The sequence below is a fragment of the Leptidea sinapis genome, chromosome 37 (genome assembly GCF_905404315.1).
Source record: "Leptidea sinapis chromosome 37, ilLepSina1.1, whole genome shotgun sequence".
NCBI classification, from domain to species: Eukaryota; Metazoa; Arthropoda; class Insecta; order Lepidoptera; family Pieridae; genus Leptidea; species Leptidea sinapis.
In genome coordinates, this window is record NC_066301.1 from 2270854 (window position 1) to 2298562 (window position 27709).

At 35.2% G+C, this 27709-nt stretch overlaps 1 protein-coding gene and 1 long non-coding RNA gene across 4 annotated transcripts in view; both read right to left on the bottom strand.

Annotated features, from left to right (window-relative positions):
• Positions 1-12039: 12039 nt before the first annotated feature.
• On the bottom strand, positions 12040-12697 carry LOC126975700 (uncharacterized). Its single transcript, XR_007731776.1, has 3 exons — positions 12613-12697; positions 12376-12489; positions 12040-12272 (listed from the first exon to the last, which is right to left on the bottom strand). It is a non-coding gene; the product is annotated as an uncharacterized LOC126975700 (long non-coding RNA).
• Positions 12698-14873: 2176 nt separating this feature from the next.
• LOC126975667 (probable ATP-dependent RNA helicase kurz) overlaps positions 14874-27709 on the bottom strand; it is a 48090-nt gene continuing 35254 nt past the window's right edge. For 2 of the 3 annotated variants that reach the window (XM_050823657.1, XM_050823656.1), the window contains 7 exons: positions 27073-27213; positions 25440-25592; positions 23541-23736; positions 22240-22464; positions 18813-18954; positions 16068-16270; positions 14874-15003 (listed from right to left, as the gene is read on the bottom strand). In XM_050823657.1, coding sequence (XP_050679614.1) covers positions 14927-15003; positions 16068-16270; positions 18813-18954; positions 22240-22464; positions 23541-23736; positions 25440-25592; positions 27073-27213 — 1137 coding nt within the window. In that variant the 3' untranslated portion in view covers positions 14874-14926. The remainder of the gene's footprint in view (positions 15004-16067; positions 16271-18812; positions 18955-22239; positions 22465-23540; positions 23737-25439; positions 25593-27072; positions 27214-27709) is intronic. The other variant, XM_050823658.1, reaches the window with a different exon arrangement.

Sequence of the window (27709 nt, forward strand, 5' to 3'; positions counted from 1 at the left end):
ACATGAAATTATATTACACATTATTAAGATTCTATATAGTCTTGTATATCTATTAATTAAAGGCATTCGCAGCATTTCATAATAGATATTTACAATAGGCAAAAACAAGACTTAAAAATTTAAACAAAATACTAGTAAAATAAATTGATTTTTTTTCAAAATATGATTGAAATTAATATATATATAATAATTGTTTAAGTAATTTGATAGTCATAGGTACGGTACATCTCACCGATTATTATCTAGATATAAACAATTATTTATCTTTTAACACAACCCGTGTAGTAATAACATTATGCTTAGTGGTCTCGCTGAATGTGGCGATTCTTCTGTGGATCAAGTGTACTCAGTCTCCCCTTCATTCAAAGACACAATGATATAAAGGTGTGCATTCAACGGTGGCGATTAAAAAAACTTTTTATCTTTGGCTTCAAACGATTTAAACAGACCTTAGTACGACGGCAAACATTTTAATGAGTGGATTGTTTCGTAAGTGATTGTCATTAACATTCTTATACAAGGCGTATATTGGTATCAAGTAGTGAGTACATAACAATATATATAAATATCGATTTTCAGGAAATAATCACATTAAAAAAGCGAAAAAAAGAGTAATAACGTACCCAATTATATGGGTTTGGACACCTCTGCCTTCGACCATTTTCATTTTTCCCCGCCCACACCCATTTCATTAATGTACCTGAAGGGAGTGCGGGCAGCGGGCGAGCGGCAACAAACAACGAAGATTTTGTATTATTAAACACTTAATTGAAATTATATCAACATACTCTTTTTATTGTTGCATTTGATCAAAGGGGTTTGGTTTTTTATTTTATTTTAGTGGTGTCTCCGCATTCTACTTCATATCCATGTCAATTATCGTACAGGGTTTTTTTTTAACACAGTGTATAATGATAAAGATTGCACATTTATTGACTGATCGGAGTCGGTATAAGTAGGTACTATTAATACCTACTATTAGTCTATAGATTGTGCTTTTAAATGTTAAAAATTAAAATCAACTACCATGACATAAGCATGATTTAAAATCCTTATTTTATACCTAAATGTTTCTTGGTAGGTAAAGGTACCCCTTTACCTACCAAGAAACATAAAAAATATTAGAACACCAAAAACCTATCTGATATAAAAACCATTTGTGCCAGTTAATAACGTTATAACGCAAAAGGTCACTAATTTATCCACTGACTTACCTGGTTTCTGTCACGGAATTCCTACATCACCGCACGCCCCAAAAAGAAATAAAAATATGATTCCATTTGTGTTATACAGAGTATAGACGGCATTGAATACTTACCATCGTGTACCCGTACACTCGTTAACATATACGTAATTCTCCAAATTCAATAAAATTTAAATATTTCCAGTCTTCTTCTTTATTTTATTTATTGGGGTAAACAAACAGTGAAACATTAGATATTACTAACTAAAGTACATTATAAGGTAATACTAAATGTGCCACCAGCACCGTTAACCACAGATCTGTCTATATATTATATATCATGAAAATGGTCTTTGTTTGAGGCTCAATCACGCTTAAACCACTGATCTTATCGACATGAAACTACCAGCATTCAATGCGAAATTTATTTTTCGAATTCCAACGTTCCTTCATTAATTTATTTCCTTTTAAAATTCGCCCAGCGAAGCGGGCGGGATAGGCTAGCTAATTATAAAAATTGAGAAAGGTAATAACATTACAAGGTGAAAATGTAATAGATACAAAAAAGTGAGAGAAAAATAAAAGTGAGCGTAGATGAAGCGTACTTAACTGTACAGTGAGCGCTCCCCTTTATCAGTCTTATCGTTGAAAGTGAATAAAAAGTCTGGCCTTTTTGGTCGACTTAACAATCAAGGTAAAGTTGCTCCATTTATGAGGAAATCGAATACTGTAAGATGCTATTACATATAACCTACAATTTGTGACTTACTTTATTTAAATATTTACCAAAATGGAGCTGCAGCGAAGAATTCCTCACTACTTGACAAATGCATTTATTCCAGTATTCTGTGAAAGCGGTATACAAGTCGCTTTCAAGCAACGGCTTTCAATTTCGATCCTCGCTAGCCTCCAGTATACATTCTTGATTCTAGGAATGTTTGACAGTTTTATTTCTCTCAGAGTGTTCCATTTTCAAATACCGTAATTGTTTTTTAAATAATTTTATCACAAAGGCTTGTCCAGAAACTTTTAGTATGGTGCACGCATTGTTTTTATCATTAGTATCGTGTAACATTTGACATTTCGATCGTTATGACCACGTAACATAACGTTAAAATACTATTTCTCAAACATGGAATATTGTCATTATTTTCGAAAAAAGAACACGCGAAGTATCGAATTTTCGGACAAAGAAAATCAAATCCATTGCAGGAGCGTTTTTTGAATTTGGAACATTACAAAGCTACTGAAATGTTGTATGAAATGGCGTGCTGGAGTTATTAAATACTCTTTGATCGGATCTCTTTTGTCATCCTTGGTATACCATAGTCTCTTTGCTTAGTACAAATTGCGGTTACATGGCTGTATAGCCATAAATGCATTTGCCTGTCGGCACAATGATAAAAAAAATTGGCGGCAAAGCTGAAAATTCGTCGTTTTTTTTTTTGGCGGGAACGAGTGAACGAAGGAAGGCGCGCTTATACAAAAAAAATTGTTTAAATTATTGTTCATAGTGCATATATTTTTCATACTTGTAAATTGTTTATCCTGGTTTATAAATATTCGATTTTTGTATATATAAATTGTTAAGTGCGCTTCCCCATCGCCATGGGGAAGCGTACAGGTAAAAGGCCGAAGAACGGCCAGAGCGACGCAGAACCAGCAGACGAACTTCCCCTATCCGAATCCTCGGTATCTGACGCGGAGGTGACTGAACGTCTCATTGTAAGAAGAAAGGATAAAGAGAAGTATACCCCTTATAGAGCGACAAATTATTATAGGTTATACGACGAAAATTCAAATAAGAAGGAATTTATTGTATTTCTCAATCGCAAGCAGGGTGAAGTCAAAATATCAGACAAGGACAGGTTGGGTCTGTCAAATGGAATCAGGAGGCATTGCGTATCGGGTGTGTTGCACCTGAGGTCCGTTAATGCTTTTAAAGTTGGTGTTACCTTTGACCTGCCTAACAATGCGAATGTATTTTTAAAAAATGAAAAGTTACTTAGCGAGTTGGAGATGGTTGCCTCAATTCCGGCTTCTGAAACGGAGGTCACTGGAGTTCTTACTTCTGTTCCCACTGATTACTCCAACAAAAAAATTCATCAATTAATTGCATCGAGTAAAAAAGTTATTGCTGTGAGAAGGTTCATGCGGCGAGTAAAGGACCCACAGGGTGTTGTCTCCTTTGTTCCAACGCAAACTGTTGCAGTCACATTTGCATCAACGTTGTTACCTGAGTATGTAACACTTGATCACTGGAGGCATGAGGTTAATGTATATGTACCCCCTATTAAACAGTGTCTATGCTGTATGAAATTTGGCCATATTGCTAAATTTTGTAGAAACAATGAAGTTTGTTCCATATGTTCTGACAATCACAATTTTAAAATGTGTCCAAAAACTTTAACAAAATGTGCCAACTGTGGTGGAGATCACATAGCTATCTCATCTACCTGTCCTCTGAAAAAACAAAAAATTGAAGAAAACAAAGTGAAGTCCCGTAGTGTTAGATACTCAGATCTCTTCAATGAATCTGCTTTCCCTCAATTAAACTCAAAGTATATTGACACACACCTGAGCAATCTTATAAAATCTGACAAATTTATGAACCTCTTGGTTGAAGCAGTTTTACAAATTTGTACGAATAAAGATAAGTTAACTATAAATTCAAATAGTATTAAGGAAATTCTGAATAACACTTTTAGAAAAAAGACATCTAGTTAATTGTTATTATGGATACATTGAATATAGTGCAGTGGAACGCTCAAAGTATTATTAGTAATAGGCTTATTTTTACAAGGTTTTTATATGAAAATCATATCCATATTGCTATAATTTCGGAAACTTGGTTAAAACCACATCAGTATTTTTTAATAAAAGGCTATAACACAATAAGGAATGATTGTGGTAATAAACACAATGGTGTAGCAATTTTTATTCATAATAATATCACATTTTCTAACATAAATACATATTTTGATAGTGCTCTACAAAATGTTTGCATTAAAATTAAAATTAATAACAAAGAACTGACTATTGTGAGTTTTTACAGTCCTTCCAATTCAAATCCTCCATTTAATAAAAACAATTTAAACAGTTTAATTAAGTCCATTCCAGAGCCAATGATATTTGCAGGTGATTTCAATGCTCATCACATGTTGTGGGGATGTGTTGATACATTGCCTCGAGGTAAAGATGTTTTAGAGGTTATAGATGAGAATGGTCTTGTTATTCTGAATAATGGTCAAGCTACCACAATAGGATCTCCATCTTGGCGTCCTAATGCTCTTGACTTGACTTTGGTAACTCCATCTTTGGCTCTTTTATGTGACTGGTCAGTTATTGACAGTCCTCTGGGCAGTAGTTATCATCTCCCTGTAATAATAAAAATGGCAGTAAGTAGTGATAGTATTAGTTTGCAAAACACATTATGTAATAATCTACATTTGCCCACTCACCCTAATTATAAGCAGGTGAATTGGAATATGTATAGTAACTTAGTTGTTTCTTATTTGGATGATGTTAAATTTGACACTTTATCTTCAATAGATGCTTTTAATTCCTTTTGTAATATTTTACTTTCTGCTGCCAAGCAGTCAATCCCTAGCTGTCTGTTTTCCAAAAGTTCTAATAGTAATAATGCTACTAGTTCTTGTTCACAAAAATCTTTTAAATATCCTTGGTCGCCTTGGTGGAATCAGAGGTGTACAGAAGCAGTTTTAAATGCTAAAAATGGTTACATTAATTTTAAAAACAACTCCACTGATGAAAATTATGTGGAGTTTAAGAGATTGCGGGCTTTAAAAAAACTTATCTTAAAAAGTGAAAGAAGAAATAGCTGGATAGGCTTGTGCAATTCATTTAATCGTTGTACTCCTTTGTCTTCAATTTGGAAATACATGCGCAAATTTAACAAAACTTACATTCCTGACAGTGTGTTGAATGATAGTTGGATTCCAGATTTTCTACAAAAGTATACTTCTGACTTTGTATCAAATGAGTTAACTAACTATGTAAATGTTGTTAATGATAGTAATAAATATTTGATAGAGCCTTTTTCTTTACAAGAACTAAAATCCGCTTTATTTACTAGAAGAGATACATCTTTCGGTCTTGATACCATTCCATATATTTTACTCAAAAAACTTAATTGCCACAGTCTCAACATCTTTTTAAATAATCTTAATCGCCTATGGAAGGAGAATACTATTCCTGCAGAATGGAAAACAGACTGTTTAATCCCAGTTTTAAAGCCAGACAAAAATAAAATGTTACCTGACTCTTATAGACCTATAGCTCTCACGTCTTGTGTTGGGAAGATATTTGAGCAGCTTCTAAAACAACGTCTCGAGTTCTTTATAGAACAAAATTGTCTTTTGCCTAATAATCAGTTTGGTTTTCGCAAAGGTCGGTCTTCTAGGGAGAGTATAGCGCAGTTACAGCTTGATGCGCATCAATGTTTAGCAAGTAATCAATATCTTTTGTCTGTATTTTTTGACATCTCAGGTGCCTTCAATAGTGTAAATATTGCCGTGCTTTGTGACGAGTTATTAATGTTAGGGATACCAGGTAAAATAATAAATTGGATGCAATCCTTTTTGACTGACAGAAAAGTATATGTAAAATTTAATAAACATTTGTATGGACCACGACTTTCTTCTCTAGGTGTTTGTCAGGGGGGAATATTGTCTCCTTTAATTTTTATTATGTACATAAGACGATTGAACCTTATTTTGGGGCCAAATATAGTAAACCTACAGTATGCAGATGACTTAGTCGTCTATGTTTCGGGAGTTGATCTGATTAATTTAGCCGCTACTATTAATAAAGCACTTGTAAATTTATATCAATACTTTCCTTATCTTAATTTAAATGTAAATCCAACCAAATCAAAAGTCTTTGTGATTGGTCGTAAACGCATCATATTACCTCCCATTTTATACAATGGCATTCCACTGCCTATTTCATGTGACATAAAATTTCTAGGTGTAACATTTACTCCAAAACTTTCTTGGAAAAAATATACAGATAGTGTTATAATTAAAGCGAATAAAGCTTATAATGTATTAAAATCTTTGTGTGCAACGTCGTGGGGAGCGGACCCTAAAATATTGTTAATTTTGTATAAATCGCTTATTCGTAGTCATTTTGAATATGGCTTTCATTGTTTCGCCGCAGACAGCAAAATTGTTAATAGTCTGGATAAAATACAAAATAAATGTATGCGTACAATATTGGGTGCACTTAAAACTAGCCCAATAGCTGCTATGCAAATCGAGGCCAACCTTCCTCCTTTGTGTATTAGATTTAGTTATCTTAAAGAAAGATTTATTTTAAAGCTCTATAGCTTGCCGACGAACAATCTTCTTAAGAATCTTATTGCTTATCAATCGTCTTCATTTCCGAGACAGTTGTTTATCTTGCAAGATTTTTCTTCATTTTTTAAATTTCTACAAGATTTAAATATTCATCGGAATAATGATATACTTCCCTGCCATGCAGGTTCTTTTCGATGTAAATATTCTGCAATTAATGTTGTAATAGATCCAAATTTAACTTCAAAAGAGGAGGTTCATGTATTATTGTCAGAATGGTCTAATTGTAAATTTGTTTATACGGATGGCGCAAAAAACAATAATAATGTTTCTTTTGCAATCTACCTTCCTGAAATTAGGAAGGGTATTGGCTTTAAGATTAATAGATATGCCAGTATTTTTACTGCTGAAGCCGTCGCTATTCTTTTTGCTTTAAAGCATATTAAGAAACAAAATCAACTTAATAAGAAGTGGGTAATAGTTAGTGATAGTATGAGTGTGTTAAAAAGTTTGTCAAATAACAAAATGAGTGCTAACATCAATTACATCATTTTTGCTATAAAGGAATTGTGGTTCGAACTATGTTTAATCGATATTAAAGTGGATTTCGTTTGGGTCCCGTCCCATATAGGAGTAGCAGGAAACGAAAGCGCTGATTTTCTAGCTAGAACTATCATTAATATATCCGATCTATCCCTATATCCTGATTGCAAAGATCTAGACATTAACATACCATATACAGATATAATAAGTAATCTAAAACAGCGTATGACTCTTCTTTGGGGAAGATATTGGTACAATTGTACAGAAGTTGAAAATAAGGCTCATTCGTATACTTTGTTAGATAATCCCGTTAATAGCACACCCTGGTTTTGTAAGTTTAAAAATAACGCTCACAGAAAGTTCTATACTACAATAACACGAATGCGTATTGGTCACTATCGATTGAATTTTCATCTTCATCGCAAAAAAATTGTCTCCTCTCCTTTTTGTGACCATTGTAATAAGCAACAAGATCAGTCTCTGGATCACATCTTTTTTGATTGTTCGTCCTTTGGCATACAGCGCCTTGTGCTGATGGATGAGCTACTGGAAATATATGGTGCACCCAATATAATCCCGCTCTCAGTAATAGATCTATTAAAGGACACATCAACTTATATGTCCTTGTATAAATTTGTATGTAGTACTGTAAATACATTGTAATTTGTAGATACATACGTTGTAAATTTGTTTATAATTATGTAAATACGTTATAACTTGTACATATACAACTAGTAATAGCATAGCGCAATTCGCGAACTGAACAGATAATGTAAATAGGTAGGTATTATTCTAAAAAGTTATGCAAATTACACTGGATTTGACTTTAAGAAAAGGGGAAAATTATTAGAGACTATATTACTGGATTTGGACTTACTAAAAGGAAAATATGGAAAATATTCTTTAGAGAATTATACATTAACGGAAATGGTAAAATAACTGATGACTTTAAGACTGGATTGGATTTGATGAAAGAAACTACTATAAATATTCGCTATCGAATATACATAATTGGAAAAGGAAAATGGAAATAATGTAAGATGAAATGAGAAAACTGGATTGGACTTTTTGTAAAACAAAATAGTAAAAATAATAAATACCAAAGAAATGAAAATACTAACGACAAGGCAGTAAGGCCCCTGGCTATAGCCTGTTCGAAAGAACGAATTAATATAAAAAAAAAAAAAAATGAAAATTCGTCTTGATTTGTTATTTACATACCTACTTAATAAATATCAATTTAATAATAATTAAAATGAGTTCCAATCGTTCAGAGAGTGAAATGGAGATTGATTGTACTCCACCAGATTTAAGATCAGAACCCAAATTGGCAATGGAAAACCTGCTCCCAGCGAAGTCAAAGGTAAATTATAAGTATTTAATGTATAATATAAAAAGTATGTTTTATTTCTCTGCATTCTTTTGAGAAAAGCACTATATATGCCTCGGCGGGAAATGACAATTGCCTGTCTCGTATTTAAACACATACTCGACCTGCAATTGCCTATTTCCCGGCTTTTGCTATAATGTACTATTATAATTTTCAAACAATTCTTACAGATCCTTCTCAAAAAATATCAGGAGCATTATGAATCAGTAGAAAAACAAAAAAAAACTATTGGCGATTCAAAGGCCGATTTCTATATTATTTACGGCCGTTTTCAATAACGTATGTCTATTTACGGATACATTACTGTCACCGTTTAATGACAAGATCTTATCTATCCATATTTAGGTCCAATATAGTTATAGTCCACTACTCTATGTCAATAGGTTATTGAAATGTAAGTAAGCGTAAAAGGATAGATTTGTCTACCTCTAGTAAGTTAAACTAAGGATAGATAGGTTATTGAAAACGGCTATTAATCACAATCCTAGAAATCCGAGATCGATATTTTAATTCATTTCCTACTTGTGTTACCTCAATAACCATCAACATTTTTGGTCTCCTTTTTAAGGTGACGCATTGATAAACAATTATTTGAAATCGGGTGCCACGCCCCCATGAGCTCCCCGCAATCAGTTCATATCCCGGTAATTTAGCAGCAGCTATCGTGCACTCGGGCCACGCGAGCGGCCCGTCTCGCGTCATAACTCGCGCGCTACTCTGTCGTGCGCTGCCGCGCTGGGACATAGACGTCGTGGAGTCGCCTTACCTCTATTTAGTTTTTTATAATGATTTGAATATTTTAAATTTTTGTAGACAAGCTGATATTTTTTGTGGTACTATGTCGATAAAAATAATTTGACGGCATGATAAACATTAAGTGATGAACAAATACCTACATACTAAACATACCTACCTACCTACAAACTTATATACATACAAACGCCGGATCTCATATTCACTGCTATATTGTTATATAAGTATATATATTTATATATATAAATATATATATATATAGATATTTATGTATTATATGTATTTTAGTAAGTATAATTATTTTCCATTTAATCCTTTGTATTCATACCTTATGTATGTACACGAACCTGTCACTAAAGGCACCTCTCTCTAGCCTTAAAGGTTTGCTGGAAGAAAACTCTTGTTAGGGTTGTTTGCTCGCCTTTGTACATGTCCTCTATTTCTGTCTTTTTCCTATGTATTGTATTGTGTGCAATAAAGAATTAAGGACTGCTTCCGCTCTTATTAGATTTTAGTATAATTATAAAATTCTGACATAGGTAAGTACAATAATATATAAGTAAAAACCAAAATTAAGAGGTAGGTAAGAAAAATTTTGTTGTCATTTAAATTTTGTTACTTATTATAATGTAACGATTACCTAAATAAGTTATCAAATTATTGAGGACATAGTAGGTAGTTTGCGGTCAATATTCAGAAAAAGCCATAATATATTCTGAACTATCTACGACAGAAACATCGTCTGCGTCAGCAACATCTTCGTCAACAAAAGCAAAATTGTCGACATCAGCAGTTTTAACCGTGTCAGCAACAGTATCATCAGAATTTTCTTTTGTTTTTGGTTCTTCTGAAATATTTACAATATTTGACGCAGCATTTTCCTTGCTTTGTGCAACCACGTACTCCGGATCACGAATTGGCTTATTCCTTATGTGTCTGGGATCGACTAACTCAGGAAGGAGACAATCGTAATAGAATTTCAGCAATTTTGGTTCCATCACGTCTGCCCAATACATTTCATCTTTTTCTATAATTTCTGTTTTTATTTTATTGTCGCCAAACCAAATTCCAAACAAACATTGTTGTTTTTTGCAGATATGCAATTGACCTTGCACTTGAAAATACCAATCCGATTTTTGGTAAATCACTACTGCGCCATTTTTATTTTTTTTATAAAAATGCATCTTGTTCTGCCGAATCGCTTCTTCTAAACCAATTATAAATGGTGCTATGGGACATTTTATTTCCACAATCATGTCGCTTGTGATGCCATCAGGCGTTGCACCCAAAAATGGGTATTTGTCATCAATAAATAAGCCACAATTTTCAATCTTAACATTTTTCATTATAGATAGTTGTTCCAGCGCGATTTTTTCATATTTTTTTCCATGGCTTATTGACGAAACATGGTCAATATTAGGTTTATACAGTAGATTTCTTACTATGTTTTGGCATGTATTTGTCTGTTTTCGTTTTACAATTTTTCCAAAATTTGAGGCTGTTAACATGTTTCGCCTTAGCTCTAACCATTCTCCAGATTCACTCTGTAATATGGTTCTCTTTTCAATGTCTCTTCGCTCTTCATCAGTTTTCATCAAATTTTGTACCATAATCCAAATTAAGCGTCCTTGGTACCAATAAGCGATTCTTTTTTCTTATACATTTTTTTGTCTTAGCCCTTTTATCGTTCATTGTTTGTTCATGTTTTTTAATAGACTGTTTGGGACTGTGTCCACATATATTTCGATGCACAGTAGATAATAGTTTGCCTGTATTGAAAGAAATTACAGCGGCTGAGCATCTTGCTTGATAAGATCGTCTTTGAGAATAAATTTATTCTTTTTCCGCCAACTAGTTTTGCAATGACGCCATTGAATCTTTCCACAATATTGCTATCGACATCTTCAATTAGACTATGCGCTTTATCAGCTAATTGAGCAACTAGTGTTTTTATTTTCTGCCAAAGTAAACTGCCGAAAAATGGGTTGGGAGCTTCTGGATGCATATTATATTTACATAATAGCTGATTACAATTTCCATGACGATTAAAAGCATGGCAAATAGATGCATTTATGTCTTTGTACAAACCATCTTCATTCCTGCTCTCTTTGTGAAGTTTTATGGCCTCGCATATATATTTCCTTGACCGTAGTATTTTTTCTTGTGTAAGGTTTTTTCTATCCACCACTTTATAATGTGTATTAGTAGTAAGCTGTTGTAACTTGTTGCAATAATTTCTTAATAAGTGATTGCGACAGTAATTTTTTGCAACTGTAATACCTGGATATGGCCGTGCATCTAATATTTTCGAATAAGTGCTGCTATCACTATCAGCAATAAAACGTGCGTAAACCAAACCATGCATATCAATAGATTGCTTGAACCCTTCGGTTATAATAGTTGACTCCATAGCAGTAGAAGCTCCATCGAAATTCTTATAGCACACGTGTTCTTTTGGGCTTCAAGAAACAATCTTTTGAGCTCTGGCGCAAATACAACAATATTTGTTTTTTATACACATGTACAGGACTTGGCCGAAACGTCTGCCAATAATGGCTGCAGCTCCTGATAACGCTGCGTAATTTGTTCTGTACGAACGTTTACTCCAGCACCCATCTACAATTACATCAATCATTGGTATTCCGTCTTTCGTGACTTTTCCTTCTTTAATTGCTTCTTCTCTTTCTCTTTCACCAGCTAATTTCATTTCGTCCCAAGCAGTGTCCTCCCAATCCCTACATATATCATTTTGAGTTTTATTATAGGTATATTCTGACATAATAGGTAAACCTACTGCTGCTGAAAATTGTTTTAATTGCGCTTGACCACAACCTGCGGCCATTATACCCGCAACAGCATCTTTGTTCACATCATCCAATGACGATTTTATTTTATTTTTATAATTACACATCATACATACATATGTGTATTCAGATTGCAATCCTATTCGATGTTCAGAAATTAATTTCATTGTAGATAATCCGCATTTAAACAGAGATTTGTGTTGAGAAATTTTTACAAGTTCTGATGTGAAATGATTAAAATCTATTATTCGGTGCCCCAAGTTTTGTATTTCAGGCTGCATCTGAAAGATACAGAAATATTTATTTGTTTATTGTGGGTCTTGTATGATCTTCCTACTTTTGTAAGGACATGCAATGTAAATCTTACAATAGCAGAATGCTTACCGTTACTTCAGATGTGCCTTCAACTATATATGGAAGTGCATTACTTTCTTCACATTGATTTTCAGGTAATACGTTTGAAGCCTGGTCCTTTTCCTTATATTGATTTTCTTCTGTCTAAAAATTAAAAATGTATGATTGACTATTTACATTCTAGCCCATGACCAAAATAATCACTCTAGTAAAAATACTGTGTTCGAATAAAGCTAGATATAAAACGAATAATAAAATTTAGTTTACCATTGCTTCTGATTCGCATTGCGATATATTTGGAGGCGCATCATTATCATCTAATTCCATCTCAATCTGAAAGATAAATTAAACACTTATGATATGATGTTATGATTAATTTATGACCTTTCAGGTCGTGTTATAAAATGTCGTAAAAATAAACTTACTGTTGTTTTAGGCGTTTTTTCTTCGAAATAACATGGAAGTGAGTTCTGATCCTTTTCGGCCGCCCTAAAAAAACAACATTAGTAAACTTGACAAGGCCTGTGATGGGTGGAAGGATTTGGTGGAGAAATTTGTCCAGCAGCGGGACAACATTAAAAGAGAAGAAAACCGGCCAAATGCGAGTTGGACTCGCGCATGAAGGGTCCCTTACCGTTACCTATATATAAAAACGGCAAAAACGGCACGTTTGTTGTATGGGAGCCCCCGTAAATATTTATTTTATTCTATTTTTTAGTATTTTCTGTTAAAGCGGCAACAGAAATACATCATCTGTGAAAATGTCAACTGGCTAACTATCACGGTTCATGAGATACAGCCTGATGACAGACGGTCAGACAGACAGATGGACGGACAGCGGAGTTTTAGTAATAGGGTCCCGATTTACCCTTTGGGTACGGAAGTCTAAAAACAAACAACACTTTACTTTTATAAATTGACACTTATATCTATGTAGGTAATCATGAAACTTACGTGAGCGTCACATTTTGTAAATCTGCATACGACGATGACATTTCTTGTCTTCTACAAAATAAAATTCTAGTCATGTCTAGTTCATTGGAATATTATTTTCACACACGTTCAAAACTATTATTATGCAGTCACAGTGTGATAAATATGTTGTAGATAATTACATACATACCCTTCTAAAGAATCGATTGTATTCGTTTCAGTTTCGCCTAAATCCAGAGACGACTCCATAGTTTTTCTTTGTTCGGACAATTGTTTCCTAGAATTTTCATATTAGGTTTTTACTTTTAGGTACCCATGTAGGAATAATATACAAAATAAACATTATAATTATGATGAATGGTAGAACAGGGTTTTTCTGAAGGAGATAGGCAAATACCTACCTTATTATGTTGAAAAATATAAATATATTACCTACCTACATACTTCAAAAATATTCTGTGAGTGATTGTCTTTGTCGCTGAGTAGGTAAGGTACCTACTAGGTACCTAAATACTGTTTTTTATGATACCAAATACACATCTTATAAATAAACTTTTTATAATTTTTAACCTACACACGCAGTGTAGGTAGGTACCTGCACACACATTACTTTGGCATGTACTTTACTTCCCTAGGTACCTACCTGTTCCTTCCTATCCTAGGTATCTACCTTCTTTCTAACTAGGTAAGCAAGTACATAAGTAGGTATGTGGATTATGAATAGGAATTAGTAGGTACCTACCTACATACTATTCATAATTCAAATAAAAGAAATATGTATCTCACGTTTACTTACCTTTTCTTCACCATATCCTTACATTTTTCAATGTACAGAGCTTTCATCTTCATTTTAGAAACTTTTAACTTTTTTTTTCCCATTTTTAATAATTTGTAATATTTTATTCAGAATAAGATACGGTTATCGATGCTCGGGAGCTCGATTGGCACAAGTCCGACGCTGACAATGGTCAGAAACGGACTGAGGGGGCCGCCTGCATACAAACAAACGCGAGAGCTAGCTTGAAATTAAAAGTCGTAAGCGCCAAAACAGTAATTCTCGTATAAAATAAAAACTATTGGTAATTATGTAAATTCCAATTACCATTTTGAAAAGGGTGTTTATACTTATATGTATATAAAATTAAGAGCCATAAATCGGTTCCGTTCAGTTGTAAAGTGAAAATCAATTTTTTTATTTAGCAGATTTTGAGTATGTTTTTTGTGCTGTAATAGTTGACCAATCGTGTAAAACCAATCACCAATTTGAAGTTAAGCTCATGAACAACTCAAAACATAAAATATTAATTCCGAATGTTTTGTAATTGCTGAAAAAAGTTGAAATCCCTGATGCAATACCGTCAATGCGTCGTCTTAATCGGGGATTGGGATGACATATGTGATTTTTAGGTTTTTATTTGTATGAATGTGACAGAAATGCGTTTTGTAAAGGTACCGACCTTGTGCATTTGAAAATTAAGATTAACATTTAAATCCAGATTTGAAATGATTTACGTACATACATAAAACCTGGATTAACTAAGGAAATTTCCTTTTAAGATTTCGACGGTCTTTAATTAAGCTAAATATTAAACGAGTGAAGTATAAATCATTTAATAATAACAAATATTTCCAACATTTATAATCTGTATCATAATGGCGGCCAATACAACGTGACGTCATTGTGAGCCGACTCGGGAACCCACTGTAAATATTCTTCCAGTAAATCTGAAAAGAAATTACATTTTACTAACAACTCTCATCCCATCAGTTCTGAATTCCGAATTCAAAAATATTATTGAATTCCGAAGAAGACATTAAATGCACCTGAGTACATAATAGAAGAGTGATTACATCATCCCTTAGCAAAGTTACCTCACGCTTGAAACAATTATGTTATTTAAATTTATAATAACAAAGAGTGATAACAAACTATGAACTAATACGTAACGATACGTCTTACAATAGTTATCGAATTCAAATTCAAATATTTTTATTAAAAACTAGCTGACCCGACAGACGTTTTGTATATAATAAACAAAGTCATGTTTTTCATGAATTTGTCAATAATAGAAAATATGTCCATACAAAACAAATACTGGAAATAAGAATAATTGCTTTAGATTGTCAATTTTCTCCTACAATGACAACAGCCACTTCGTCAATGGTGGGTGAATTTAACCTTCTTGTGTGTTCACCGGCAGGTGTTTTGTCAGCTCCAATGACAATATTATGGCTTTTGATTTGCACGAACTCATGAACTCATGTTGCATTCTAAGCCTATATACTTCATTGTCACTCTCAAACTTATGACTTATCAGTCTAAATAAAAATATTCTGGTAGATAGTTAACAACTGAATTTAATCTACCAAGTATAGTTAGCTAAAATTAAGTTTATTTTTTACCTCCTGAGAAACTTAAAAAGATAATATATTTAGTTATTCATTTTAAACTATTCTTTCAATTTGATTTCTGAATGAGGGGGGGACACATCAAAGGAAAAACAAAAATGTTGTTTTTATTTAATTCTGAGCATTTTCATATTTATTCGCCTTTTAAACCTTCCCTGGACTTCCATAAATAATTTAAGACCAAAATTAGACAAATCGGTCCCGCCGTTCTCGAGTTTTAGCGAGACTAACGAACAGCAATTCATTTTTATATATATAGATAGATAGGATTCAAAATCACTTATTGCACGTCAAAAACTACCACCCATTCAAAATAGACTGCCTCAGATCGATTATCGTCATTTTAATGTTTTTTGACTATATTCTGGGTCCACACTTACATTTACTTTTCTCCTCCCACACATTCCTCAGTTGCTCCCTGGTGCCGCACCGCTCGGAGACAAGCGCCCTGAGGAGGACTTCTGTCCTTGGCTGGAGTTTCGCCCAAGACTTGATCATAGTAGACGGTGGTGAGAGGAGCGACGAAGCGTACTTCTTGAGCTTTGGGAACACCGCGCCCTGGAGTAGGAACCTCGCGAACCATCTATAAGACAATATTATGTGTCAGACAGTTTACCAGTGGGAGGCTCCTCTGCTCAGGATGCCGGCTAGATTATGGGTACGACAACAGCGTCTATTTCTGCCGTGAAGCAGTAATGTGTAAGCATTGCTGTGTTTCGGTCTGAAGGGCGCCGTAGCTAGTGAAATTACTTGGTAAATGAGACTTATGTCTCAAGGTGACGAGCGCAGTTGTAGTGCCGCTCAGAATTTTTTTGATTTTCAAGAATCCTGAGCGGCACTGCATTGTTATGGGCAGGGCGTATCCATTACCCTTATTTAAATAAAAAAAGTTATCAGACCTGTGAGTCATCTATAGTAAAATTAGTGACAAGGGGTTTCACGGGCCCACAACACACCTAGTATTAAGGGCCCACGAAACCTTGCAGTACGGACCTATCATCGTGTAATATATGCCAACCAGCTCTGTAAAACATATATATCATTGACAGGCACAGAAAGTCAAGTGGCTAATCATACGCGAGTATTCCGGCCCGACTACGGTCATTTGAATTTGACAGATCAGACATATCTCGTCAAAATCATTTCGAGTGACATAAGTTGCCATAATACACAACGTAATGCTTGTTAAAAGTTATGATAAGTCTAGTAATATTTTGGCTAAAGCTATATTTTGCATTTAAATTTCTTGTATTGTGGAACTATAACATATTAACTAAAGAAATAGTTTATTCATACAAAAAAAAATACCGATCGAATTGATAACCTCCTCCTTTTTGAAGTCGGTTAAAAATACGAAGAAACGCTTTCAGATAAGGGACATCTGATCCTTTAGCTGATCTTGGCGAGGATGTACTGTGTGTATGAGTCTATGTATGTATTAGATGTCTATGTATTTAAAATAAATAAATATCTAATACTAGGCCTTGCGTACTTCTAACAACAATTTTTTTCTGATTAATAGCACAAGATTGCCATTATGATAATTTTACTGGTGATTTTGCTATAATACAACAGATGAACAATGCGAGAAATTATATCCCTTGTCTACCCTGCAGGTTCATTCCAAATATTGGTGTAACAATTTAATTAGTCACGGCATTTAATTTATACGCAATTATAATTACATTACATTACCCTCGTTAAACTTCTAGTTGGCTCCGACATTACATAAAACAGGGTTTCGATTGCGGAATACATCTACAAAAAACAAGTGCGAGTCGCACCTCCAGGGCGAGTTTGACGAGGTTAGTAAGCTAATGTGCATGAAATGCGTTTCCCCACACATCATTTTTGTATTACGTCTTAATGAGAATATACTTTGTTTTTTATGAGTAACGCGGGTATCCCATATTCAAATAATTTAGATATTTATATATATTATCACATTTATTATATTAATCTTATTTTCGACTTTTCAATTAGCGCCATGGGTAAATGTGTGCACGCCACTGAAAAAATTAATGTTCGAAATCAGATCTAATTACAGGCATTTTTTTTTAATTTTTATTACCAACAAAAAAGTCACATAAACATTTTTCAATATCTATAAAATATTAAACAGTTAATCAAATCGACAGGTTCGATTGTCAGTACCTGAACCACTGCTGTTTGATACATGTGCTGACAAGTCAGTGTTGTCCTAGATTAGGAAGGTTTAGATTTTAAGATATTTAAATTCAAATTCAAAATAGGATTTATAATCACTTATTGAACGTCAAAATCTACCACCCATTCAAAAGAGACTGCCTCAGACCTGAGAAGAATGGGCGCAAGAAACTCAGCGGGCTTTTTTTTTATATAAAATATGGATAACAATGTAATATCGTACAATAAACATTTATAATTAAAGAGCCTGAGGGTGTTCGCTTTAATCCCAGTTCGTGGTGTCATTAAGAAAATCGTTTATGCTATAATAACCTTTCCCACACAAACGTTTTTTAACAATTCTTTTAAATTTCGTAACACATTTGTTTTGTACATTTTCTGGGATCATATTGTAGAAGCATATACATCGCCCAAGAAAAGACTTACTAACTCGACCCAACCGAGTAGTAGGCATAACAAGTTTATGTTTGTTCCTCGTGTTAACATTATGAATGTCACAGTTTCTAGAAAATTCCTCAATGTGCTTATGGACATACAAAACATTATCAAAAATGTATTGAGAAGCAACAGTCAAAATGTTTATTTCTTTAAATTTTTCTCTTAATGATTCTTTAGGACCTAGGTTATAAATCGCGCGAATAGCCCTCTTCTGCAGCACAAAGATAGTATTAATATCGGCCGCACTGCCCCATAACAATATACCATAGGACATAATACTATGAAAATAACTAAAGTATACTAATCTCGCCGTATCTATGTCAGTTAACCGTCTGATTTTCTTAACCGCATATCTTGTACTAACACTAGGTTTTAAGGTATTTTGTTACTAACACATTATGATCCTTTGTTTGTCGAAATAAAGAAATTATTATTATTATTTAAAACAAAAAAAAATCAACCCATAATTATATTTTTTTTAATTTCAATTGCCAAAAGGTTTACAGTTTAAATATACTTACTTGTACCTCTCAACCCTGTCTGGATAGTCAATCTCAACTAGCGGTAGCTCCCAGGCCGCTTTGCCAAACGTTCCCTTAAAATGGCACCGCACTCGGCCGGACCTCTCGTCATACCTCGGTTCCGGATCCGACAAGGGGTCACCTGGTTATTGAAAGTATATGTTGGATTAAATGATAATTGGTTAGTAATGTTACATTGATAACGATGTGAATCACAATTTGATTGCTAATAATTAAATAAACTTTACTTCGGGTTATGTCTGTTCCTGGTGTTACCATTATGGTTATGACAGTTTCTAGCAATTTCACCTATATGCCTATGTACATACATAGCATTATCAAGATTATATTGAGAAGAAGATGTTAATTGAGTTTGTGTTAGTGATTTTGGCTGAAGTCTTCACTCCATTTTCACATAATTAAGGTTTGTAACCCCTTAATAAGACCCCCCCCCCCCCCGGCACCAAACCATAACTGACGCAATATGATGATCTTGATTGCAATTTTCCAACCGCTTTTGAAGCTTCTATTTCGTTGTTATTGTCATTTTATTAGTTGTTGTGCTCTTGAAGTGTGAATTTTTTTCATCAGTGACACGTATATTTCTGTAGTTTATATTCGCATTTGAATCGAGCCGAAATAGGCTAATGAAATCTTTAACTGTGTGTATTGGTTTAAAGCAAGTCCCTGTATATCTAAGATTAGCACCAAGCTTCAGGTTTTCTTTAAGGATACGCAAAAGAGACCGGGAGAGAGCGGGAATCTTAAAACGTCACGGTAACATTTTCGTTTCCTTATAGGATTTCGGCGAATTCTGGAAAACAGCTTTTTAGATCTGGCAGCACACGGCCTCCCCGATTTATTTACTTTTTATTGAAGTGAAAAGTTTTTTTTAGCGCTGTACGTATATTTTTAGATGACATAAAACCTCTGGACACGCGACACCGTTACGAGACGCAGCTATAGTGTGTGCATATATGCATGTACATATAGCAGACCGCGAACGCGTCTAGATAAATAAAAATTGGTACCAGGCAATCAAAGTTGAAGAAGAGATTGTCTTAGGTATGACGCGAGTATACCTTAATATATTCTGACGTCATTCGCACGAAGTATTACTACATAGACACCAGGAGAACATAAATATGGTAGCGGTGATAGCGTAGATAGAAGATGAGCAATAAATGCATCACTAAAATAACAATAATAATGTGACAGAGACACATAAATTAGATTGGTATGGAGAGTGAGCGAGAAATCCTTTTTTTTTTAATTTATTAATTTGATTACAACGGTATTACAAACCAAGTACATTAACCAAATACATAATATATTGCTAGTTACCATTATGCGAAGACTCACAAAGTTGGAGCAACTGCACCAACACCTCAAGTTTGTTAGTACATAGATCAGTTTCCGGCCTGATCTTTTTAGGACAGAGGATGAGTTAGTATATCTATCGATAGTACGACCACACGACCTGGCTTTTGAAGTGTTTGGAAAGCTACTGACGGATCCATACTCTTTGTGTGAGGAAATTGTCTTTTCTTTGACACCCCATTCCATTATAGTGATTTAATATTAAACTTGAAAAAAAAATGCCGAGATATGATCAAAGTTTCTTACATAATAAAAGCTTATAATAATATATAAAAGCTTTAATATTTAGTTCAAAACAGTAAATATTTTGAAGCTTTATTAGATAAAGAGATACACTCTTAATATAAAATTATAAAAACGAAATTGGTTTTATCAGTTACTAAATACTAAATCACTGACAAAAATTATCGCAAATAACAAATAATTGGTTAATTTCCTTCAATTCATAATTTTATACATTAATCACTAACTTGAATAGTACTCACGGTACTCAGCTCTACCACCGTTATAACTCCTACATTGATACACTGTCACTAATAAGTATAATATTTTTGATTTTAGGCAGGAGTTTTGAAAGAACACTAAAAATAAAATAGTTCGAAGCGCGAGTCGGGCTCTAACATCATATTTTTCTCTATGTACTATAACTCTATGTACTCTTAAATACCTACTTATGTAAAGATTTTTATTAATCTGTGTAACAGCTACTTTGATCTTGATTTTTATAATTTATTGTTACAACGGCATTATTAATTCACGATCGTTCAAAACTTTCACCTGTCTTAAATGTTTTAATTAGCCAATGTAATGCGTAAGCTAGTGGTTGGCTAGTTTAATATTAGGTTTAAATAACTTTATAGACAGTTGTCACTTACATGAGCAATTAACATTTTAACAATTAAAGCAGGTACTTACAAACAATGATTTTTGTAGGTATTGAATGCAATACAATGTTAGGCAAATCTATAAGACATAAAACAACCCGCTAATGTTATTGAAAAGTTTGATAATTATTGAGTATATGCCTTTGAAGGCTCGCTTTAAAAGAAGTCAATGTTGTCAATGGCATTTCTTATTTCTGAGGGCAGGTTGTTATATATGTCAACTCCCTAAAAGGTTATTGTCTTCCATAATTAATTACTTCCTTCCTTCCAATTCTGGTTAAATCCTATTTTTTATAGAAGGATGTGTGAATTTTTTCATTTAAAACCTTGTAAATAAGTAAGCATGTAGTGTTACCTTGTAAATAAGTAAGCATGTAGTGTAACCTTGTAAATGAGTAAGCATGTAGTGTAACCTTGTAAATGAGTAAGCATGTAGTGTAACCTTGTAAATGAGTAAGCATGTAGTGTAACCTTGTAAATGAGTAAGGATGTAGTGTAACCTTGTAAATGAGTAAGCATGTAGTGTTACCTTGTAAATAAGTAAGCATGTAGTGTAACCTTGTAAATGAGTAAGCATGTAGTGTTACCTTGTAAATAAGTAAGGATGTAGTGTAACCTTGTAAATGAGTAAGCATGTAGTGTAACCTTGTAAATGAGTAAGGATGTAGCATAACCTTGTAAATGAGTAAGCATGTAGTTGTAACCTTGTAAATGAGTAATATTCAAAATACTAATGAGGTAATTCCATGCGTGGCTGACTGTTTATGACGTGGCAATCAAAATCGGTTATAGTAAATAGATTCACTTTCCTTTACTATCTAGCTGGATCTCTGTTATAGATATTCTTCTCAATTCGCTAATATAAGTAATATAGCTAGTATAGAAACTGAAGTGGCTGTGGGCAGGGAACATAGCTCGACGGACGGATGGCCGTTGGCAGTAAAGTCCTCGAATGGCGACCACGTACCGGAAGACGTAGTGTTGGTAGGCCCCTCACAAGATGGACCGATGATCTGGTCCAGATCGCCGGAATAGGTTGGATGAAGGCAGCGCAGGACCGATCGTCATGGCGATCTTTGGGGGAGTCCTTTGTCCAGCAGTGGACTGATCTGTCTTCCAGCTGAAATGATGATGATGCCGCTAGTATATCGCTCACTACTGACCCAGGCTGCACAGCTGCGGCACATACACGGGCAGCCACTCGGGCTCCACGGCCGCCACATTCCTCACCACCATCTTGCGCCGGTGGTCGGCGCCGGTCTCGTACATCTCCTGGAACACGATCCACTCCGGGATCACTCGCCGCAGGATGCTGTCCGAGTGGAGGTGGACCGGCTCGTCCAAGTCTCCACAGTGGTACGCGTACTTGTATTTCCGTTTGTCTTCTCCTGTTAAATCATTTTCATCACACTTGCCCGTAACGTGCATCTTATAACATCGCTTTTGCGCTCTTAATCCAAGATATTCAGATCGCTTGGATCAAAATTTAAAACATATGTCACAAGTTATAGTTCACAACATGTTCATATATTTTTTTATTAAAATAAGCGACTAAACGAGCAAGACGTTCAGCTGATGGTAATTGATACGCCCTACTCATAACAATGCAGTGCCGCTCATGATTCTTGAAAATGAGCGGCACTGCATTGTTATGAGCGGCCCTACAATTATTGCACTCGCCACCTTAAGACATAAGATGTTAATTCTCATTTGCTCAGTAATTTCACTAGCTATGGCGCCCTTCAGACCGAAACACAGTAATGTTTATACATTACTACTTCACGACAGAAATAGACGCCGTTGTGGTACCCATAATCTAGTCGGCATTCTGTTCAAATATCAATATAGATAATAAATGATATACATAATATTTATACTTTTAGGCTAAGACGTAACCTCCACAGGTCATTTAACAGCAGTTCAGCATTATGCGTTCTATTTTATATTGCCGGCCTGTAAGGAAAGTTTCTGAACTGTCTTATAACACACACACCCGCGTGGTTACGTAGACAGATTCCACCGAATTCCAAGTACGTATGGAATCCGGGAACGTACTGAGCAAGCTTGTTTCATCATGTTATTATATTTCTTTTTTTATGGAAAAGGAGGACCAACGAGCGTACAGGTCACGGTAAAGTGATCACCGCCGCCCACATTCAACACCAAAGAAATCACAGGAGCTTTGCCGGCCTTTAAGAAAGGCGTACGCGCTTTTTTTGAAGGTGCCCATACCGTATCGTCCCGGAAACATCTCACAAGGAAGTTCATTCCACAGCTTTGTAGTACGTGGAAGATAGTTTCTTGAAAACTGCACTGTGGAGGAATGCCATACATCCAGATGGTGGATCGATATCCTAATTTGTGACGTTTCGTGCGAAAGTGGAATTAGATGAAACAGCTCTTCAAAACACTCCCCGTGGTAAATGCGGCAGAAGACACACAATGAAGCAGTTCCGTTGTTTACCTTCTTTAACTTCAGTGAGTGCGATCTTCTTGCCGACCTGGTCACCCAGTCCACTCAGCAGTAGCTGTCGTAACAGCCGCGCCTGCCCATCATCAGGCGGCTTCAGCTCCGGGTCCACTCGCACACTCACGCCCGGCACACTCAAAGCTATCTCGCTTGTCAGCTGCTTGCGGATCTTGCGAATCTCTTTAAGGCCCTGAGAACAATGACATTGTTTAATTTTTTTAAATGAAAATAAGGGACGAGACGAGCAGGTCGTTCAGCTGATGGTAATTGATACGCCATGCCCATTACAATGCAGTGCCGCTCAGGATTATTGAAGAACCCAAAAATTCTGAGCGGCACTACAATTGCGCTCGTCACCTTGAGACATAAGTTAAGATGTTCAGTCTCATTTGCCCAGTAATTTCACTAGCTACGGCGCTCTTCAGATCGAAACACGAAATAGGCAGAAATAGGCACTGTTGTGGTACCCATAATCTAGCCGGCTTCCTGTGCAAATGTGCCTCCCACTGGTTTCATTTTTGCCATTTTTGCGATTCAAAATCACTTATTCAATGTCAAAAACTACCACTCATTCAAAATAGACTGCGTCACACTTGAGAAGAATGAAACTCAGCGGACTTTTTTTTATAAAAATATGGATTACAATGTGATATTGTGCAATAAACATTTATAATTAAAGAGCCTGAGGGTGTTCGCTTCATTTCCAGTCTGTGGTGTCATTAACAATTATTTTTAATTTCGTAATACATTTGTTTTGTACATTATCTAGGATCATATTGTAGAAGCATATACATCGCCCAATAAAAGACTTATTAAATCGACTTGACCGAGTATCAGGCATAACAAGTTTATGTTTGTTCCTGTATGTGCTTATGAACATATAGAACAATATCAAGAATATAATATATAGTTCAGCCGTTAATCAAGAACCATTTGCATAGAAAATTAAACTGACGTTGCATATTTATAAAGTGTGTAGATATGAAAATATATATAATATTATTACATACATAAGTCAGTTATGACAATGACATGATAAATGACAAACGAGAGTAATTTTACCAGTGGGAGGCTCCTTTGGACAGGATATCGACTAGATTATGGGTACCACAACGGCCTCTATTTTTGCCGTGAAGCAGTAATGTGTAAGCATTACTTTGTTTCGGTCTGAAGGGCACTAGTGAAATAACTGGCCAAATGAGACTAAACATCATGTTTCAGAGTGACGAGCGCAATTGTAGCGCCACTCAGAGTGTTTGATTTTTCAAGAATCCTGAGCGGCACCGCATTGTAATGGCAGGGCGTATCAATTACCATCAGTTGAACGACCTGCTCGTCTCGTCCCTTATTGGCATAAAAAAGCTAAAGTGATGGAAGTAAATGTTTACAGTCGCTAATGCTCTTTGGCAACACAAAATAAATTACAGTAGCATTATATTGTTTATAAATGGATAAAATTAAAAACGAAGAAACGAAACGATGAAAAACCAGATGTCAAGGCAGCACTGGTATTTTTTGTGGAAGGATGATATTAAAGTAGGAAACAATATAATTTGGATGTGTGGCGTTCTTCCACTGTGCGGTTTTCAAGGAGCATTCTTCCACGCACTACAAAGCTGTGGAATGAACTTCCTTGTGCGGTGTTTCCGGGACGATACGACATGGGTACCTTGATAAAAAGCGCGTAAACCTTCTTGGAAGGCCGGCTACGCTCCTGTGATTCCTCTGGTGTTGCAAGAGAATGTGGGCGGCGGTGATCACTTAACACCAGGTGATCCGTGTTTGTCCTCCTTTTCCATAACAAAAAAAAAGACGTAAGACGTAGTTCGTCACGCCCAAAAAGTATTGAACCTGGCCTGTTTTTATCGGTTGTGTACCAGCAAGAGACTCTACCTTCTCCCGCAGCCCGTACTTGGCACAGAACCCCTCCTCCCCGCGGCAGTGCGCCACCTCGGCCGCGCCCACGGCCCGCAGCAGCACGCCCGGGTCCCCCAACAGCAGCCCGTGGCCGCTCGCGGGCCAGCTGTCGGCCGTGCCGCTCATGACCTTTACAAAAAGCACTTGTAGTAGTAACTGTGGGCTTCCCATCAAAACAAAGCTGCTTGCACTACCAGTGGGAGGCGCCTTTGCACCGGATGCCGGCTACATTATGGGTACCACAACGGCGCCTATTTCTGCCGTGAAGCAGTGTGTTTCAGTCTGAAGGGCGTCGTAGCTAGTGAAATTACTGGGCAAATGAGACTTGACATCTTATGTATATACTAGTATATACATTGACTGTCTTAGAAATAAATATATATTTACTTCTAAGACAGTCAAATCAGGTGGTCTCTTGCCATTTCTTGATTGGGCAACAGCTGGCATTCATAGGAGCAGACAGAGGCTATATGAACTATATAGTGAGAGATCATTATATAATTGTGATGCATCTTTTCTCGAGTATGGTAAAAAATACTCTAAAATATTTAAAAGTGTTTGTTTTATTGCAAAATCTATGCATATCAGACAAATAATTAAAATTGCACCGAATAAAATATAGATGACTTGGAATGTGGTTAACTGGGAATCGAGAAGAGTGAAATACCGCAACATTGAATATAATCTATCAATAAACAATACTATAATTCAATCTCAACAGAAAGTTGCTTCTGCTTTTGAGATTTTTTTTCTGACATTCTTTCTATTTCGTTTCATTCGTTTCTATCACAAGCACTCTTGTCAACTCCACCAGTCCTGCTGAATCACTTCTTCTCGATAATGTTAAATTATTAAAACTTTTAATTCTCTGGACATGAAACAACTGCTAATATATGGGGCATTTCTGTTAAAATAATAAATTCGACAATTAATGTCATAGCACCATATCTTGCAATAGTCATTAATAATTGTATTCGGTGTTAAAGAATCATTGAGAGCAAAATTCAAAAAAATTAACATCTTCACTGTGGCTTGTCAATATATTCTTGATAATGTAATATAATATGTTCATAAGCACATAAGTGAATTTGCTAAAAACTGTCATAACCATAATGCTAACACCAGGAACAGACATAACCTTATAATGCCTACTACTCGGCTAAGTCGAATTAGTAAGTCTTTTGTGGAGCGATATATAAATTCCCAGAAAATGTTCAAAACAAAAGTATTTAAGTTATTCAAAATAATTGTTAAAAAACGTTTGTCTGGTAAAGGTTACTATAACATAAATGACTTTCTTAATGATACCACAGATTAGGAATGGAGCGACCGCCCTCAGGCTATTGAATAATAAGTTTAATTGTACAAATATTACTTTGTAAACACATTTTTTTCGATGAAAAAAAGCCCGCTGAGTTTGTTGCGCCGGTTCTTCTCAGGTCTGAGGCATTCGTCTTGGAATGGGTGGTAGTTTTTGACTTTCAATAAGTGATGTCACGTGTTATTTTGAATAAAGATATTTGAATTTGCATTGTGGAAAATGAGACTATAATACGTGCACTTTTGGATTGTCCAAATTATTCTGTAATAACACTACAAGGAGGTATACCTCGGGGACGGTGAGAGCAGATACCAGCGCTATGGTGTACGGCAGCAGGTTCTGTTGATGACTCAGAGCCAGCATCTTGCCGTATCGGGGCAGCAGCGGGAACGCCGACACCGCCTTGCCGAGAGCCGTCACTTTTAACACCTGGAACATACGGAGAATATATACATCTCAGACATTTTATCGTTATGTATTATTTAATTTCATACACAGAACATAGTCACAACTCATTATATTTAAACAAAAGACGGCGTGTGATTAGGACTAAATAAATAATACGAAACACAACTGTTATTTACAATACATGGGGCACACTAAAAGTTTTCCACTTCTAGCTAATCGGAACTATTTGAATTTCGAATGTTATATTTTTTCAAACGATGCAACCTTCTTAGTAATAAAAAAAAAACAATTGGCAGGAAAATCATTTGTCAATTGTTATTTATCACACATCAAAATTCTACGTACGCAACGAAAATGGAATTAATTCGAAAAGATTTTAGAGCGATTTTTTCAAAATGCTTTTGGGAGAGAAGGTAGTTGCTAGCTTGAGCACCGTGATGCGATGGTTTGCTGAATTTGAGACAGGTCGGTTTCTTTACATGACGAATTTCGTGAAGGGCGGCCTTCAACTGCCGTC